This window comes from Micromesistius poutassou (assembly GCF_964030765.1).
Source record: "Micromesistius poutassou genome assembly, chromosome: 6".
NCBI lineage: Eukaryota > Metazoa > Chordata > Actinopteri > Gadiformes > Gadidae > Micromesistius > Micromesistius poutassou.
This window is the reverse complement of record NC_140276.1, coordinates 19,037,936-19,057,347: the sequence shown is the minus strand read 5'-3', so window position 1 is coordinate 19,057,347 and position 19,412 is coordinate 19,037,936. Positions and strand designations below refer to the sequence as shown.

The 19,412-nt window shown below is 44.5% G+C and overlaps 2 protein-coding genes across 2 annotated transcripts in view; one reads left to right on the top strand and one right to left on the bottom strand.

Annotated features, from left to right (window-relative positions):
- abca1b (ATP-binding cassette, sub-family A (ABC1), member 1B) overlaps window positions 1-6,913 on the top strand; it is a 39,110-nt gene extending 32,197 nt beyond the window's left edge. Inside the window, exons 40-49 of the mRNA XM_084469383.1 lie at window positions 83-212; window positions 424-550; window positions 860-922; window positions 1,147-1,253; window positions 2,883-3,024; window positions 3,163-3,297; window positions 3,708-3,811; window positions 3,952-4,044; window positions 4,396-4,639; window positions 5,307-6,913. Of these exons, the coding sequence (XP_084325509.1) occupies window positions 83-212; window positions 424-550; window positions 860-922; window positions 1,147-1,253; window positions 2,883-3,024; window positions 3,163-3,297; window positions 3,708-3,811; window positions 3,952-4,044; window positions 4,396-4,639; window positions 5,307-5,468 (1,307 nt within the window). The 3' untranslated portion in view covers window positions 5,469-6,913. The remainder of the gene's footprint in view (window positions 1-82; window positions 213-423; window positions 551-859; window positions 923-1,146; window positions 1,254-2,882; window positions 3,025-3,162; window positions 3,298-3,707; window positions 3,812-3,951; window positions 4,045-4,395; window positions 4,640-5,306) is intronic.
- Window positions 6,914-14,552: 7,639 nt separating this feature from the next.
- nipsnap3a (nipsnap homolog 3A (C. elegans)) lies at window positions 14,553-19,314 on the bottom strand. The gene is made up of 6 exons (XM_084469357.1): window positions 19,156-19,314; window positions 18,253-18,460; window positions 17,210-17,371; window positions 16,228-16,377; window positions 15,652-15,738; window positions 14,553-15,247 (listed from the first exon to the last, which is right to left on the bottom strand). Exons 1-6 carry the CDS (start codon window positions 19,225-19,227, stop codon window positions 15,171-15,173), a joined length of 756 nt encoding a protein of 251 aa, XP_084325483.1. The 5' UTR covers window positions 19,228-19,314; the 3' UTR covers window positions 14,553-15,170.
- Between the last annotated feature and the right edge of the window lie 98 nt (window positions 19,315-19,412).

The following is a 19,412-nucleotide window of genomic DNA, read 5'->3' as shown; positions in this document are numbered from 1 at the left end:
ATGACAAAATAATGAACGTGGGTCTGAAGCTAGTGTCCCTGCTGTGTATCTGTGTTCTCTCAAACCGTTGTGTGATGTCCAGGGGAGAACCGGCTGCGCTCCCCGCTGGAGTGGGACATGGTGGGGAAGAACCTGTTCGCCATGGCTGTGGAGGGCGCCGTCTTCTTTATCATAACCCTGCTCATCCAGTACCGCTTCTGCATCAAGCCCAGGTACTGGAAAATGAACACACATATATATACATATATATATATATATATACACACACACACACACACACACACACACACACACACACACACACACACACACACACACACACACACACACACACACACACACACACACACACACACACACACACACTCTATGACAACCGGCGATGCTCAAGCACCATGTTCTTGACCTCCTCCCACCCACCAGGCCCATCAGCCACCGGAAGAAGCTGACCCCTATCGGGGAGGAGGACGAGGACGTCGCTCGTGAGAGGCAGAGGATCGTGCACGGCATGGGACAGGGGGACATCCTGGAGCTCCGTCAGCTGACCAAGGTACAGGCTGCTGCTCCTCCGCCCTCGTCTCCTCCTCCGCCCGCCTTCTCTCTGTCCTCCCCCCCCCCGCCCAGACACCATCTCATCCACTCTTCTCACCTCAAACACTGTTCTCGTCACCTATCCCTCCTCTACCGATCCTCGTCCTCCCCACTGCCTTAAACCCGTCCAATTTATTTATTTATCCATCTGTGATTTTGCCTGTTCGTTTTTTGGGGAGGCTTGACCTAAAACTTGAATCTTTAGACTACAGCGTTCAAATGTGGGTTGTGTTTTTCTGAGTGACCTGAACAAAGCGTGTTTGTGCAGGTGTACAAGAGGAAGCAGAAGCCAGCGGTGGACCGTCTGTGTGTCGGCATACCGCCTGGAGAGGTGAGCTGGACGGAGGGAACACAACTTTGATTTAGTTCTTATTTTTAACATTGTTTCTGATGTTCTTTAGATTGAATGATGATGATCAATAGTCAACAAATGCCATTTATAGTGTTTTATAATGCTATATGGTTTAATCATTTTTTAACGTCTTTATCAGTGGAGGGATGGTACTGTATTAATATGGCTCTGTCACTCACTCAATCTCTCCCTCTCTCACTCAGTGTTTTGGCCTGCTGGGAGTGAATGGAGCGGGGAAGACCACCACCTTTAAGATGCTGACAGGAGACTCCCTGGTGACCAGTGGAGAGGCCTTCATAGCTGGAAGAAGGTCAGCCCAACCTCCCCTCTCCTCTTATTATTGGGTTTGGACCTCCCACCGCCGCAGACTGACCTGTAGGCCTGCTAGAGCAAGACTAACCCCTTAACTGCTCTCTGTGACGTGTATCTGCACTCACTGAGAGTCTCTGGATAAAAGCATCTGCTAAACGACTAAATAGTAAAAACCTTGGAGAGAATCTGGAACATGGGCCCCTTTGACCCAGTATTAGATCATGTTGGACATAAGCTATGCAATTAACCTGATCATACGTGGCTTGGTTATGTTGGATGAACCCCGGGATAGCACTTTGAGTTTTAGTAATATAGTTTTTGCCTTGACAATTGCAACCCATAGGCTTGTAAAAGGCATGAGGTAATTGATGAGGAATAACTTCTTAAAAGACTGTTGTGGAAATATTAATCATAACTATAATACACAATTATAAACCTTACATTAACCTTGTTTATATAATTACTAGTCAATCTAAAAGGCACTGTTTACTTGGACTTTAAGATACCACCCTTCCTCTCTCTAACTGAGAGAGGTTAAGGTAGTTCAGATTTGCATTCCCACCGGAGCCACTGAGTCTGATACTGAGGCCAGGCCAATCCACTGACTTCTTTGTTGTGTAGATTTGTTTAACTGTATTGCAGCCCTGTCTCACAGACTTGCAGACATGTCCACTTCCCCCATAGTGTATTGCAAATTAACTTTCCTGCCAATCCTAAATGCTCAAGAATGGTCACTCCCACTCACCTTTGTTACCTGTGTATTCCCTACCCACAATGCAAATGTTTCCCTATAAGAATCTTGTTCACCCATTGTCTCACTGAATGTATCCTTGGCAACTTTGCTGCCTGTACTTTCCCATGATCAATCAAAGTATTTGATTTAATTTTAAAGAATGATCATGGGAAGATACAGGCAGCAATTTACCAAGCATGTATTCAAGAAGACAATGGGTGTACATGATGCTTGTAGGAAAACCTTCACACCATGGTAAGTGACAACAAAGGAAAGAAAGGCGAGGGGGAGTGATCGTTGTGGATAGTTAAGGATTGGCCGTAGCTGAAGTCAGCCATGGTGGGGGAGAGAGAAAGTTCATTTGCAATACACTATGGGGGAGAGTGGACAAGTCTGCAAGGCTGCATTACCGTTAAAGGAATCTACACAACAAATAAGACAGTAGATTGGCATGGCCTTAGTGTCAGACTCCTGGCTACAGTGGCAATGCAAATGCAAACTACTGTAACAACCTTTTAATGGAGACAGGAAGAGAGACATCTCTAGGTGCAAGGAGAATGTATACAAATGCCTTTTCAATTGATTAGTAATTATATATACAAGGTTAATATCATTTGTATACAAACATTATTATTAATATTTCCACTACGGTAATGCAACAAATAGTCTGTGTTCACTACAGTTAACAACCTGTGTATGTACATCCTTTGTTCCTAGTTCTATGAACATCACTCTTAAGTTTACTCTGTGTGTGTGTGTGTGTGTGTGTGTGTGTGTGTGTGTGTGTGTGTGTGTGTGTGTGTGTGTGTGTGTGTGTGTGTGTGTGTGTGTGTGTGTGTGTGTGTGTGTGTGTGTGTGCGTGCGTGTGCGTGTGCGTGTGTGTGTGTGTGTTAGCATCCTGAGGGAGATAGACGAGGTCCACAGAAACATGGGCTACTGTCCCCAGTTTGACGCCATCAACGACCTGCTGACCGGCAGGGAGCACCTCGAGTTCTACGCCGTCCTGAGGGGGGTCCCCGAGAAGGAAGTCTGCGACGTGAGTCAACGTTATACATTCTCCTTGATTGAACATTCATTGTACTTGTATTTTTATTCCTAATTTTCGTACCGGTGCCTATGTACATGTGTGTGTGGACACTTCTAACCTGTTCTGTTGGTGCGTTGTGGGGACCAGGTGGCAGAGTGGGGCATCAAGAAGCTGGGTCTGGTGAAGTACGTGGACAAGGCTGCGGGCAGCTACAGCGGAGGAAACATGAGGAAGCTGTCCACCGCCATGGCTCTGATTGGTGGACCCCCTGTTGTTTTCCTGGTAGGCCCGCACCCATGCTATTTTCTTTTCACACGTTCACATAATCCCTTAATTTGGGGGACATCAATATACGGTAAACCTTAAACACAATCGGGTCAGCTGTTGCGTAAACAGAAGGCCCAGGAGAAACCGGCTCCGTCTGGGTTTGTTTCTTGATGGGAGAAAGGAGAGGGTTCAGACGGCGTTAACGCCCGTGTTGTTGTACAGAGAGAATTGTGAGCGAAAAGAGAAACACGACTGTGGATAAAAGTACAGAACTTTTTTCCGGAAAACATGTTAAGATGAGGAGGAGGAGAAGGAAGGTTGTGTGTTGAGGCTGCTGTGTCTCCCTCCCCTCCTGACCTCCTCCTCTGTGTGTCTGGTGCCCCCCCCCCCTGTGGGCTCTCCTCTCCCCTGCTCTGCTGCTCCAGGACGAGCCCACCACAGGCATGGACCCCAAGGCCCGCCGTGCTCTCTGGAACTGCATCCACAGCGTCATCAAGGAGGGCCGGTCGGTGGTGCTCACCTCACACAGGTAAGGCCTCTACCAACACACACACACCGGCCCGCTCACTCTCTCAAACAGACACACACACAGTGAGATTTCCCTGATATATCTAAATAAAAACATTGAACCATACGGAGTGTATCATGTCTTCTGTTGATGTCTCTCAGCATGGAGGAGTGTGAGGCTCTGTGCACCAGAATGGCAATCATGGTGAACGGGAGGTTCCGCTGTCTGGGCAGCGTCCAACACCTTAAGAACAGGTAAATCCAGCCGTTAAAAGCTTATCGGCCGCGAGCATCATTGTTGTTCCTCTGTGAGCAGGCTCCATTTGTCTTATGGAACAGTGTCTTCTCTTGATAATGTATGAATACAACTCAGTCCTTTAAGATACACAGGTTGATGGATGATTGTTTAGTCACTTGAATAATGCATAAAATCTGAGCTTAATAGATGTTATGCTTAATGATGTCACTAACCTATACATTAAAGTTAATGCTTTAATATTTCAACGCTTTGTTTGATGGCTTCATGTGAGATTTGATCATCAATTCCTCAGTATACACTCAGTGTTTCTAACTGCTCCCTCCCTCCCTCTCTCCCCTCCCCACCAGGTTTGGCGATGGCTATACCATCGTCCTGCGGGTGACGGGACCCGACCCTGACCTGGTGCCGGTGATGAAGTTCATCGAGAGCGAGTTGCCGGGCAGCACTCTGAAGGAGAGGCACCGCAACATGCTGCAGTACCAGCTGCCCTCCAGCTCCACCTCCCTCGCACACGTCTTCTCCATCCTGGCCCGCAACAAGGAGCTGCTGCAGATAGAGGACTACTCGGTCAGCCAGACCACCCTGGACCAGGTACATCTACAGACCTGAACACGCTCACTTAGAGACCACGGTGGACATCACCAGTCCAGGTACATGGAGAGGCGCTGATGGTTTTGAGAATAAACCGAAACAGGTTTATAAAAACGGTGGTAAATATTGCAGAGGATACGATCAAAACGCTGACCAATGCGATGACACTTGGACCCAAAGGTATCCAACGCAGACCCATATGGTCAAACCCCAATGCAGTCTAGACTGTAACTTAGGTACGCTGACCCCATCTCTGACCCCATCTCTGACCCCACCTCTGACCCCACCTCTGACCCCACCTCTGACCCCACCTCTGACCCCACCTCTGACCCCACCTCTGACCCCACCTCTGACCCCACCTCTGACCCCACCTCTGACCCCATCTCTGACCCCACCTCTGACCCCACCTCTGACCCCACCTCTGACCCCACCTCTGACCCCATCTCTGACCCCACCTCTGACCCCACCTCTGACCCCATCTCTGACCCCACCTCTGACCCCACCTCTGACCCCACCTCTGACCCCACCTCTGACCCCATCTCTGACCCCACCTCTGACCCCACCTCTGACCCCATCTCTGACCCCATCTCTGACCCCACCTCTGACCCCACCTCTGACCCCACCTCTGACCCCACCTCTGACCCCACCTCTCTGCGTCTCGTCACAGGTGTTTGTGAACTTCGCCAAGGACCAAAGTGACGACTACCACTCCAAAGACAATTCGGTGAAACGGAAGGAGACGGCCATCAACATCCCCCACTTCTCCCCCGGGGGCGCGGCGGCGGCGGCGGCAGCGGTGGAGGACAAGCTCCGAGAGTCCGTCATGTGAGACCCAACCGACGCCAGCAGAACCTAGAGCGCTGGCGGAGCGCGACCCCCGACCCCGACGCAGCGTGGGCCTGACCTGCTGAACCTCCAGTATTGTTTTTCTTTTAAAACTTTGTTGTTGACAAAAGTTGTTCCGTCCGTTGAACCGGACGCAACCCGTCCAGACCGGAACCAAGCAGACTGAAGCGGTCGATGCAGGACGGTCTGAATGATTCCCCGTGGAGCGTCTGGGAGGCTGGCCTCTCTCCGGCTGTGGGCACCGCAGAGCGAGAGAGAAGAAGACGGGGAGTTTTAAACTTGAATAACGGCAATAATCTTCAAGTGCTTTAGCCCGACATTGCCTGACGGTGATGCTCTTTTCCCTGTTATTTTTTAAAATATATTTTTTCCTCTCCCAATTTTGTGTGATTGCGATCGGTGCCTGCCCATGATAACAATTCAGGATTTGTGTCGTATTTGATGTGTGTCGAAGAATCAAAATAATTTCAATGGCCATGGGCTAGACTGCAAATCTTTTTTGTTTATTTTGAATCGTTTGATTTTAGTTTTTACAATGTTGCTTTTATTTATACATGTAGATGATGCCAGGACTGTGGTATTGTTTGGCCTTTTATTTCCCCCCCTCCTTCAGTGGCATTCTTGTAAAGGCCTTAGTACAGGGACTTGGGAGTCCCCTATAGCCTCCCTTCTCAACAACACTCCCATCAACGTGTGTAGCGGACACCGTGCAATGTACTGTATCATTTGGGAAGGGAGGGGGGGGGGGGGGGGTGGGGGTTTTATAAGAAAAGACGAGAGAAAAGAACAGATTTGTTTTTAAGTGTCTACATTTCATACCGTTTTCTATACCTCAACACATTTTACACAAGCACACACAGTTAAGGGCTAGATTTATGAATGCTTCCATAGCACACTACAGTGTTTTCATTGCCTTGACCACTATTGGGTGGGGGAGGGGCTTTTTTACTGTTGAGTTCCAATCCATTTCAAGATGTTTGATGTTTGCTGTAATTTAGAGTCGTTCTGGCTAGTATGTCGCCCGGTGAAATAATTCATTCGGGTGACCATTTAAGATTTGGCATAAGCTAAGTGACTTGCAATGAGACCAAAGTAAGGGTGCATCACTAAACTGCCCTTTAGGTTAAAGGTCAGGGTCCTTTAGTGGTGTGGGGAGAATGAAGAGGAGACGGGAGACGCCCCATGCCAAGCACTTTAATCATGGTGTCAATTGGAATCGTTTTTTATTGCACTGAAATTTCCACAGATTACGTTTGGCGATTGTTTCCCTTGTTTTGTTTTTTTGTTTTTTTTGATCAAAAAAGAGATCTGACTTAGAAAAAAAGTTTTATATTTAATATCGGTTTACGTTGAAATGTATAAAGACAGGACTGTGAGGATAACTGTTACTGGCCCTGGACAATATACAATAAATACAAAACAAATCGACCCCTCTCTTGATGTACTCCGTGAAGCTGTTGGAAGGGCCGTTGTTCCACTTGTGTTTCTAGGTGTACAACCTAGAAACACCTGCAATGTGTGCTTTCAGAAGTGCTTCTGAGCAAGGCCTAGACAGACTGGCTGGAACCTAAATAAAGCACAATGTTGAAGAGACACATCATCAGGATAAGCTGATGAAAACTAAACCTACCCCACCCCAATACTATCAAGGTAATCTGCCTTCCATCGGCCAAAGGGAGACCTCAAGTTTTCATAGTACTCCACTATTGACCAACTTGGAATTAGGAATGCTCAGGTAGAAAAAGGGAAATTCTTGCAAAAAGTCTCTTTATTATTGTTCACAGTTCACGTTATAAGGCAGATCAAGTATTTAAATAAATGCATTTATTTAATATTAGGAAAATATTCTATGGTCACAATAGACATGATTCATGATTTGCTAACTGCATGATTTGTAAACACATTTAAAATAGTCTGATTATGAAGTGTATTTATATAATTTGTTCATATTCATCACAATTCAATCAGCCAATCCACAATCTGGATAATCTCCATTTCAGATGATTACAGAAAAAACACATTATAAAATCTCAATCTTAAAATGCATCTGGATGGTTTCCAGACACGGGATCAGGTTCTACTTGAGGGGAGAGAAGCTGCAGGGAAATGTGAGCTTATTGCTTTGGGACTGTAGGTGGGCCACACTGAACGACACGCACACAACCAGGAAAAAGCATGATAGTTGAATGTTCGCAAAACAAAAATGATTTTGCTATTAAAAACCAGCCCAAGGGAAGCCCAAATTTTCCTATTGAACACATTAACCATTAAATTGCAGTATTTCTTACATTAGATAGATACATTAGATAGCAGCTAGTGTGATTAGCACCTACCTGCAGCCACCACCCTGGTGTCTGCGTGGGCTTTATGGCGGACGGCGGCGCGATGGTCTGGACCACAAGGCGTGACCTGACCACACAGGACACACAGATTAACCAAATAGCAGAATACACAGATCTTCATTTATGGTAGAGTTCATGTGAAGGATGACCTTGTGTCAGGATGAGACCTAAGTGTAAAATATCAATGAAACAGGAACTTTATTGTCATCTCATTATTGTTGGCTCATGATGGCTATGTCAATTTGAAACTGGCAAAACACTGATTACCATGATTTTAGTTTCCAAAGCCAAAATGGCACACACATTAAAACCTGGCCACCCTAGGCTAATCACACATTAAACAGCCAGGGCATTGGAATGTCTGGAATTATCCATCTTGAATAGATCTTGTATAGCATTGTCAATGGCTGTCATTGTCACATAATTAAGCTCTTTCTTCACAATTTTTTCTCACACTGTTGTTCTACTATTTATCTTAAGTATACAATTCTGTCAGGCCTTTCGTGTTCATTCATGTCCAATTCATGTTCATACTCTTCTTGTCCATATTGAATAAGTATATATATGAATAAGTATCTATCTATCTATCTATCTATCTAAAGGCACTTTGCATAGGCTACAAATTAGTAGCCTAAGTGTAAAATATCAATGAAACAGGAATTGTCAGCTCTAAAAGTCTTCGTTCTCAGATCAACCAAAAAAACACCAAACATAACGTTGTGGTTCTGTGGTTCCCCAAAACGTTAGGAGAACGTTAGGCTTTGTTAGGTTTCTGCATAACCAGAGGGAACGTTCTCTAAGCGTTAGTTCTTGGTTTGGTTCTAACCTAACCTTTAGAGAACCAAATGCTGACGTTCTCTATACGTTAGGTGTTACTAGGGTATTGTCTATCCTGTTAGTGTAGGCAATGTGGAGAAATCATCCACGGTTGGCTAGTAAACTTGGGAGTCTCCAACCGAAAATTGTCTAGCTGTTACTAAGAGATTGTAACCATAGGAGAAAGAGTTTATTTGTAAATCTGCAACCATGAGTTGACATAAATCATGATTGATATAAATCATGGCTACAGAACCTTTTCCCAGCTCAGTTCTGTTGAAGGGTCCTGACTCGCCGTGGAGACCCCACCAGGGGGCCCCTGGTGGGGGCCATGCGGGGAAGACCGCGGCCTGGATGGCCTCGCCCCACATGGATGGGCGACCGGGCTGCATGTGGAAGGAGGCAAGCTCATACACCCCTAAAGGCATGCCCATGGGAGAACACACACACACACACACACACACACACACACACACACACACACATAACTTACACATGACATCTATTAACATTAAATTTGGTTGAACCAAGGCAAGAGAATAAATATTAAATCAAACATTTGTGTAAGTGAACTTTAAAATGAACACAAACTGGCATTGAATATACTGTTTATTACATGATGCGCCACTTTTAGGCCTAGATTGTATATGAGTGTGTGTGTGTGTGTGTGTGTGTGTGTGTGTGTGTGTGTTTGTCAACTGGTACAAATGCAACAAACTCCAACCTGATTTCGCCATGTAAAGTGCGCCCTGTTGACGTAACCTTTGGCTTGCTTTGGAGCATGGCGGGTTAGCTTGACATTCCCTCTAATAACAGTCTCTCCTGTGTTGTCAAATATTAAAAAAAACACTTTGCTGAGGTTTTCACTTGACCATGGGGTAAGGTTGACCGTATCTTATGAATGTGGACTTTCTTGGAAGCTGACGGGCCCTTTTGGTCCGACAACATCCAGTTTCACTTCTTCAAAAGGAGTTAAGTGATGTAATTTCTGTGCCAAGATAGAAATAATTAATATAATGCAAGAGCAGAGAGGAGGTAAATGACCCCAGGGAATGTTATGCTGCGTGGAAGATTAGTCATTCACTGGTGAGCAGAGGAATCCATTCACCTGATTGATCACTGTCTCCTCCACACACACACACACACACACACACACACACACACACACACACACACACACACACACACACACACACACACACACACACACACACACACACACACACACACACACACACACACACACTCTCTAAAAACAAACATCATCCTGATAGGCGCAATAGAGTGAAGCAGCTCTCCGTCTCTGTTGTGTTTCGTAGGGAAACACCGCCACCAAGTGGCTACATGTAGACAATACACACCGCCCGAGGTCACCGGTAGGGTGACCTCGTGGTCCAGGTTGGTCACCATGGGGACGGCTTCACTGGGGCTCCTGAGACAGAGCTGCCCGCACACGTGCCCGCTGAGAAAAACAGTCTAAGAAGAAAAATGGCAGACACTGAGATAAATTGTGTTGGTTGATGGTTGAATTTCTACTAACAGCGGTGAAAAGGCCGTCGACATTGTGCTTATTCATATTAGAGTGATGTCAACATCACATCCGCCTGTGAAATAGGGGCCCTTCAAACCCTGGAAATCTGGTGCTAGACGTGCACATGAACAATTATAACTACTGAACAAGCCTTAACAAGCCTTCTGCACAATCTCATCCAAAGTAGAAGGATACTGTGTGGTCTATAGCCGAAGTAAACACATCTTATCTGTGACACTAATGACCCAGGAGCAGAATACATCCCCCCTCCCCCATCACCGTTTTATAAACATGTGTCTTTGTAACAAGGACTGGTCTAGGGGCCCAGAGCCCTCTGGCTCTATGGAGAACTTTCAGTCATACATAAACCGAGCACCTCTCCTTCTCTCAGTCCTCACCGTAGTGTGGAACTCGTAAAAGGTACAGAGAACAGAGCCTGCTGCTAGGGGAGGACGAGCAGCCAGGAGGAGATGGGGATATCATGTGGCCGGATAAGGAGCGCACGCATGCTTGATCCTATTGTTTTCTTCTGTTCCTTCTATTAAATTTCAACTCAATTCAGTTTTATTTGCATAGCCCTTAATAACAGCTACAGTGTCAAAGGGCTTAACAGGATATATATTTATGACACACATACAAACAAACATTTTAAATAATTGAGTTAAGATAAATAATTCTAACATAAAACTGATTTGGTAAAAAAAGATTTGTATAACTTTTATTGTACACATTGACATTTAATGTAATAGTTATAGTAGTGTAATAGTTAAAGGTCCAAAGTAAAGACATAAAAAGTGTCATTCCACTTACAATCAGGCAGCTTTTTGTAATGTTAGTTACAGGCACTTCTGGACGTTATAAAACCTACCCCATCAACAAACTGTTCAGTAAAAACACATCCAGTTTTGCTGCCAAGCTGCTCAGTGTGTTTTGGCCCAATTGTTTTGGCTTTTAAATGATGTGTTGGTATCCATTTATAGTTAAAGATTATAACTTGATAACTACTTTGCAGTTGAACCATCTTTTTTCTAAAATTTGTTTTGTTTGCCTGATTTCATCAGGTGATGACATCGCTTCCAGTTTGGGGCTTCCTGGTATTGCAGGGACATGTGGCATCCAATGTGAAGCATCCCAAAGGCAATGCAGTGTCTTTAACCCATTGGCCCCTATGGTTGTCATAGATGCAACAGATTGCGACACACAGGGAGAAGAATCAATGCTGGAGGCTGGTCTATCAGCCTCTACAATGAATGTGTGTCTGGCTGCCCTCAGCCAGCCACATGGAGGTGGATGATAAGACCATTGGGTCACACGGCATTGTTAGTTGGTTCATGAAGTGTGTTCGGCGATTGAGGCTGTACCTTCCTGGGATCCAACACTGGTGCTGGAATTCTGGAACATCTTTGCCAGACGGATGGGAAATGGCTGTCTTTTAAAACGACCTTCCTTGTAGCTATTGCATCAGCTTAACTATGAATGCAGTGAGCTCTATGCCTGCGCAAATCCAGAGGGAACAGAGGTCATTCTTCCCCGAACCGTCATAGCTCAAGAGGTTGTCAGCTGGTTACGTGAACCGGCCCGTGTTCCCCGTCACTCGGAATCTCGGCGAGAGGATTCTTGAGGAATCGAGTGCTGAGCAGACGTGACACCGGGGACGTTGTTGGTATAAGGTACTTACTACCTGTAGTCGATCAATCACATCCAATACAACAGCTATTGGAGCACGTACCATACAACCACTTTATTAGTCAGGGGTCACCAACAAAGTATGTGAGAGCAAAACTGCCAGCAAGCCAGACCCATACACACACACTAACAGCAGAACATCATTTCCGCTCAAACACACACCCACACAATGCTGTACCAGAACCAAAGACGCTATAAATATGCCAAAGAGTTGTCAGATGTGCTACTACCCTAGAGCATCTATGCCTGTGCCTGAACAACATTAAAGGCATAGAGCACCCAATAATCGCAATTTGTCAGCTGTTTTCCTACTTTGAAAACAATTCAATAGAAAAAATAAATCGTCATTTCACATCATCTCAACATTCAACATTGTAGATCCTGTACTGGGCCCAAATGGATAAGATGCAGTCTATAGGATCAAAAAGTTTGAGTGACCCAATCTTTTACATTAATTCATAAGTGAGAAACATATGGCTCATATGGAAAATATCCTCTATAGTCTATAGGCCTACTATGGATTTATTTTTTCATTCAGACTATTTTCAGTGCCAAAGAACAGCCGACAAAGTTTGATTTTTGGGTTGTAAGCTAGCTAAACATTGTTCACTGATAAATACAAATAATTAACAATTATTCACCGAAGGCAAAGTGAATATTTGGGAATAGGCAATTCGCCACTATTCACGGAGCCTGAGGTGAATAATTGTTTTAGTATATACTACTACTACATGTGAACACTCCCAAAATAAACAAGATAACACTTTTTGCCGGGATTTATTTGTTTTTATTAGCGGTTTATTTGTTTTTATTAACGTGACGAGACGACCGTCACACGCGCTCAAACATTATCCAGAGTTTGAGATCTCAATCTCGGGATATCGGCCAATATCCCGAGATAGCGAACCAATCAAATTGCGCCATCTTAGGAGGTTCATGTGTAGCATATACTAATCACCCTTATTTAACTCAAAACCGTAGCCAACGTATAATATAATGTTAGCTAAACAAATATCCACTTTTAGTATATGCTACACGTGAACCTCCTTCTAAGATGGCGCAATTTGATTGCGCCCAACCTGCTTAACCCCCAGGGTCTTTTCTTTTTTTTTATCAACATTTTTGTTCAGTCCGTGGAACTGGATCGGACCATACTGGGTCACTGCGGACCGAAGCCATCGTTGCTAGACGACGTTAATGGTTCCCAGTGGAGTGTCTGGGAGGCTCAGGCTGGCCTCTCTCCGGCTGTGGGCACCGCAGAGCGACAGAGCAAAATAGAGGGAGTTTTAAACTTGAATAACAGCAATAATCTTCAAATGCTTTAGCCTGACACTGCTTGAGGTGATGCTCCTTTCCCTCTTTTGATTGTTCGTTGATTTTTTATTTTAGTTTTGCTATCTTGGATTTTATTGCTGTGACCATATTACTTAGATGCTTCCTGTCATACAGTGACTGGTAGGAAGGAAGTGTTGGAAGGGCCGAAAGCGTAGCCTGACTATTGCCAGACCAAGTTCAATCGTAGATTCAATTACACGTTGGTCTGGGGAGGCTGCTGTCATTTTCTTCAGCACAGGAGTAGTGATGGGTCGTTTGCGACCGAATCAGTTCGAAGGAACGACTCTTTAACAAGAACGAACCAACCGTATTCCACGTTTCAGTTCTCTCTCGTTCGTCTCTATCGTTCGTTCTCCCAGACTCGACTCCCACTCGCTGACTCGCTGTTCACTGTGTTAAGTTAGCAGAGTGGTGAAGAGAGACTGGCCTGGGAAACAACATCCTGATTCCGAACATGAAGCGCTCCTCAGCTGAAAGGACCTTTGTTGTAATGTTGTGTGTTGTACTAATGGCTCGTTTGCGAACAAATCAGTTTGAACGAACGACTCTTTAACATGAACGAACCGACCTGATTCCCTGTTACAGTTTGTCTCGTTCGTATCGTTCATTCGCTGAGACTCCCAGCTCCACCCACTAGTCGCTGACTCGCGAGTCGCCGTTCGTTCACTGACTGTGTTTAGCGGTGAAGACTCGAGGACTGAGAAGTCACGAGAGCCAACCGGGCAACAACATCCTGATTCCGAACATGAAGCACTCCTCAGCTAAAAGGAACTTAATTAATGTTGTGTTGATTGATGACCGTTTGATTCGTTTGAACGAGAACGAGGGAGGAGCCGAGTCTGACCGACTCAGTAACTGAGAACCATGATTCACCGCTACCGGAAATGCGAACGAACGACTCTTCTTGGCGAAATGACCAGCGCGAACTGATTCATTCAAACGAATCATGAAATCCACCACTAGTGTGTTGATTGATGACCGTTTGCACAATCATTTGAGAACGAGGGAGTAGCTACAACACAGGAGGTGTGATCAACAGGCCTAGTTCCAATGACTCTGTACGCAATTGGCTGCTTGCCGTCGCTTCCCCATCGTCATTGTTTTAAACCAGCCAATAGCGCGCCAGGGGGAAAAGCTAGCTTGGTGATTTGCTTCCGCAAAAGCGTATCGGAAGCAGAAAGAAATGTATTGCTCCTCTCCAGACCCTTCTGCAGGGCCAATTCAAATCGCCGGCAGAATGGGCTGGGGGTACCCAGTCTACCGAAAGCGGGTTGTCGTTTGAAATCCAAGAACCAATTCTGCATCCTATAAAGTCTCTTAATTGTGAATGCTCAGTCAAGAAGGAGAAACCCTGAAGTCACTCATAAAGTCTGTTTATTTTTTTCACATTTCTTGTTATAAGGCTGATCTAACATAGATTAGTATAACATATATTATACTATATAATCAATATAAGGGGATATTCTATGGTCGCAATAGAAAACATAATTCATGATTTGTAAACTTTTGCAAATATAAAATACAGTTGGATTATTAAGTGTATAATCATTTGTTTATATATTCAAAACAGTTAAACCCACTCTGTGGATAATCTCAATTTCAGATGATTACAGAAAAATACACCATGGCACTCCAAGCTAAAGAGTAAGAAAGAACTGTGTGCATGTTAAACTAACCGCTACCCACTCTAAAGTGAAGGAATCGCCAATTCAAATAAGTGCCATTTCCCTTTCTACTCAAACTTGCCATGTGTTCGTAATAAACTATTCAGAAACAGCCGTTACTAATCAATAAGAAACATTTGCACTAGGTTGGTTGTGTGATAGCGGTACCAGTAAAGGTAACTGTAAACTTGTAGTGTAATGGCTTGTCAATTTCTAAATACCAATGTTGTGTGACAGCAATGATTAAGCCTACACATGACATCATTGCACAGTGGAATGAGGAGAAGTGATGGTTTCCAGACAAGTAGGCGCTACTTCAGAGGAGAGAAGCTGCAGGGAAACATGAGCTTACTGCATTGGGACTGTAGGTGACCCACGCTCTCCCTCACTGGAGAGAAGAACGAATGACACACAACCAGGAAGAAGCATGTAAGTTGAACGTCCATTCAAAACACAGTTCATAATACTTTGTCAGAGCCCCTATTAAAACATATTTACCAGACAGATTGGCAATGGCTGTATATTAAAACAAGACAATTAACAGATATCTCGGCATATGTCTTTATCCAACCCATTCCATTTAAAATTAAAAAATAAGATTTGACAATAAACTAAATGGCCTCCATTATGAAGTACTTTAATGTAACACTTTGTAGGCCTACGTAGCAAAACAAAAACATTGAAACTATAAAAGCTAGCCTAAGGGAAGCCCAATTCTTCCCATTTAACACAATACAAACCACTGTATTCTAATTAACATTAGGTATAGCGGCTGGCGTGATGAGCACCCACCTGCAGCCACCACCCTGGCGTCCTCGTGGGCTTTATGGCGGACGGCGGCGCGATGGTCCGGACTCTCGTACCACCACAAGGCGTGAACTGACCACACAGGACGCAGAGATCAACCAATCAGCAGAATACAGATCGTTCATGTGTTCACGTACATGTTCACGTGACTGGTGACCTTAGCCAGGTTTTCACCAAAATGACCCAGAACTTTTAGTTCCAGGAACTACATTGCAAGGGACTAAAACGTTCCTTCAGCCCCTTGTTGTCTGCGTTTCCACAGTGGTGTAAAGACACGTGAATGCTAGGCACATCAAGGTCTTCTTACATCAGGCACATATTGAATAAAGGATTGTTACCACTGGTGAACCCAGCAATGTGCCCTGTGGACTACCTCAATGGTAAGGTAGGCAATATATGGTAGAATGTTTTTTTTTGTCATATTTGTTGAAATTATCGGTAATTAAAATGATCTTTAATACATTTGCCCAGACGTAAAGCATTCTTGGATGAGCTTTTAAAGGTTAAACAAGAGTCCATGGCCAGGACATGACTGGACCTGAGCGTTCGCCCACAGCTCACCTCTGTTGAGCGGTCCGAACTCGCTGTGGAAGACCCCCACCAGGTGGCCGTAGCCGGGGGTGGCGCGAGCGTACACTGAGGCCTGGAACGCCTCGCCCCACACGGCCGGGCCCCCGGGCTTCATCTGGAAGGAGGCCAGCTCATACGTCCCTAAAGGCACACCGCGCGCGCACACACACACACACACACACACACACACACACACACACACACACACACACGATACAATGAAACTAATTTCCACCTGATCCCATTATTTAACTTTAGTATGTATTATTATGTCTTTTTTTTATGTATTCAAATCCAATATGACACTTTTTCTAAGGAAGAATGTTCAAACATTGATGCAATGCAAGTATACTGTTCTATATACGCATACAACCATTTCACATACGACAGTCTCTGCTGTGCAGTCATCAATAAAAATGCTGCCAGTCATCTACAACTATGCTGACTATAAGGAACGGTTTACAATCTTCTCTGGACTATCATGGGATTTAAGACTTGGCCCAACTCTGACTACTTTTAAAACAAGAATGAAGACTTTTATGTTTGCTTTAGCTTTCTGCTAAATCTTAAATACAATGGACTTTCATTTTTTAACTTTGCCTTTATTTTCTTTTACGTATCTATTTTATTTTATTACTTCAATTTATTTTATGTTTGCTTTAGCTTTTCTTAAACTTACCTACCTTATTTTATTATTTCATTTTATTATGTGATGATGTTTCTATATTAAGCACTTAAGAGTCTTCCCCGTGTGAAAAGTGAGATATAAATCAAGTTGCCTTGCCTTAACTGGTGTTACAGTGCACATGTCAATACCACTCTGGTTCAGCTGAGGAATGCATGCACATCATTGGAGCACTGTCTCCTCAACACGCACACACCCACACAGGCACAATGGAGTGAAGCACAAGTGTTGTGTTTCGTAAAGTAGTGAAACACCGCCACCAAGTGGCTGCATGTAGACATTACACACCGCCCTCCTTGGGTGGGCTCTGGATCTGGCTCCAGGGGACCAGGTAGGTGACCTCGTTGTCCTGGGTGGTCAGCATGGGGATGGCTTTAGAGATGTACTCCCCGAGCCACTGGGGCTCCTGAGACAGAGCTGCCCGCACACCTGCCCGCTGAGAAAAACTGTCTGGGAAGAAAAAGAAAGACAGTCACTAAAATGACTTGTGTTGGTGGAGATAGTTCCTACTGACAGTGATGAATAGGGTGTTCATAATCTGCTTGTTCATATCAGCGTCATTTCAACATCACACCCGCTGGTAAAATAGACGGGGCTCTTCAAGCCCTGGCTTCTATATTTCACATGAACAATTCTAACTCCACACTGAACAAGCCCTCTAAACAATCAGTCACAACCAGTCTGTTTCTTTGAGTTAAAGTGTGACTTAACTCAACAAAGTGTGACTTTGTTGAGAGAGTCTGCATCCAGCTGCTGTGCCAAAGTTGAAGGCCAATGTGCAGCCTATAGCATAAGTAAACAAACTTATCTGTGAAACAAATAGCAGAATTCTGCTGTCAAATAGACAGCAGAATTCACTTCTTCTCACAGTTAAGTATCATGTGTCTTTTAATCAAAGCCAGTTCTCTGGCCTTGCTTGCCCCACTCTCACCGCTTCATATATATATGCTTTCGCTATATGAACCCTCTAGAGCAGAGATTCTCTACCACTGGGCCGCCAAGCATTGGCCACCGGGCCGCAGAGATGTAGAAATAAAGTCAATCCGAAAAAATAACATTATGCTTATTGCTTATTACTGTTAACAGACGCTGAACACCCTCATCTTTGTTTTTATTGGCTTGATGTTTCCACAGTATTCCACAGTCGTGTTGTTAAGACTGTTACTGTCTATTAATTAAACTCTGTTTTTATTCTTAATAATGGTCCTACTGTATCTGCGTTCATTAGATTGGGTTAGGTCATATAATGGTTTGTGTCATGGTCGCTGCATCAACCCGACCCCTACTAGTTGGCCCGGGGCGCCTGCACCTCTCCTTCTCACAGTCCTCACCATACTTCCAGATATGAAAGACTTGGTTGAGGCCCCCATACTCCACACTCCAGTAGCCAAGGAGCTCAGAGTGAGCCGTTCGCAGGTGGATCTTCTCGTTGGTCAGCTTGAGGAAGGCCGAGTTCTGGTCCGGACGGATGAAGTATGTTCGGAACTCGTAAAATGTGCCGTGTTGCTGCTGTGGCCCCGTCGACAACAGCGCCCGCTGCTATAGGGGAGGAAGAGCAGGATGAAATGTCGACATTTTGTGTCCAGATTAAGGAGTGCACGTTTACGTGACAACATGCACGGTGTGTGTGTGTGTGTGTGTGTGTGTGTGTGTGTGTGTGTGTGTGTGTGTGTGTGTGTGTGTGTGTGTGTGTGTGTGTGTGTGTCTCATTCAAACTGTCCAAAGTCAGATGAAAGTACAGAAACGTTTATGTAATCTGTGCATGCCTCATTGGTAGTTCAACGAGTGGTTCGTTTTAAAATGTACACAGCAGCCGCTCACCTTCGATCTCCTCCTGTACAAAGTTCACTCTCACTCAACGTTCACCTCATAACTTTTTGGATATATATATATTTTTTGGATATTAGTCCTTAGCATTTATATTAGAATATGTTGGTGTATCTCGTGTTTTGTTTTAAGACATGCCTACATACCGTGAAGGGTCTATATTAACTCGATTTGTATGTAATTTGTTTTAAAATAGATAACATGACTATTATCAAACAACACGGAAAACAAGAGTAAAACAAATGTCATGGTTAATAAAAAAACCCGACCAAAAGTTGGTTAATAACTATTAGTTCCAATGTAGACCTACTTTACAGCACAAAAAGTGGCATTCCGGTTACAAACGGACAACTTTTTATACGATAGTTTACACGTAAAGGCACTACACTGCACACTATAAAACTCACCACCACGCCGGACGGTGCAGCACAAACGCGTCCTGTTTGGCTTGGCAAGCGGCGCAGTGCGTTCCGAAGCATTTTGATCAATGACTGGCGGAGCTGTAAAAAGTCAAAGTAAAAAGTCTCCAGCTAGCAGAACAGAAGTCAACCTGACAGATCTGACATCAGCGGCGACAACACGCTGATAATAAAAGGCTTGACGTCACTGTGCATCTCCATTTTTTTTTTTAAATTAAATTATATACATGCTCTTAGATAATTTA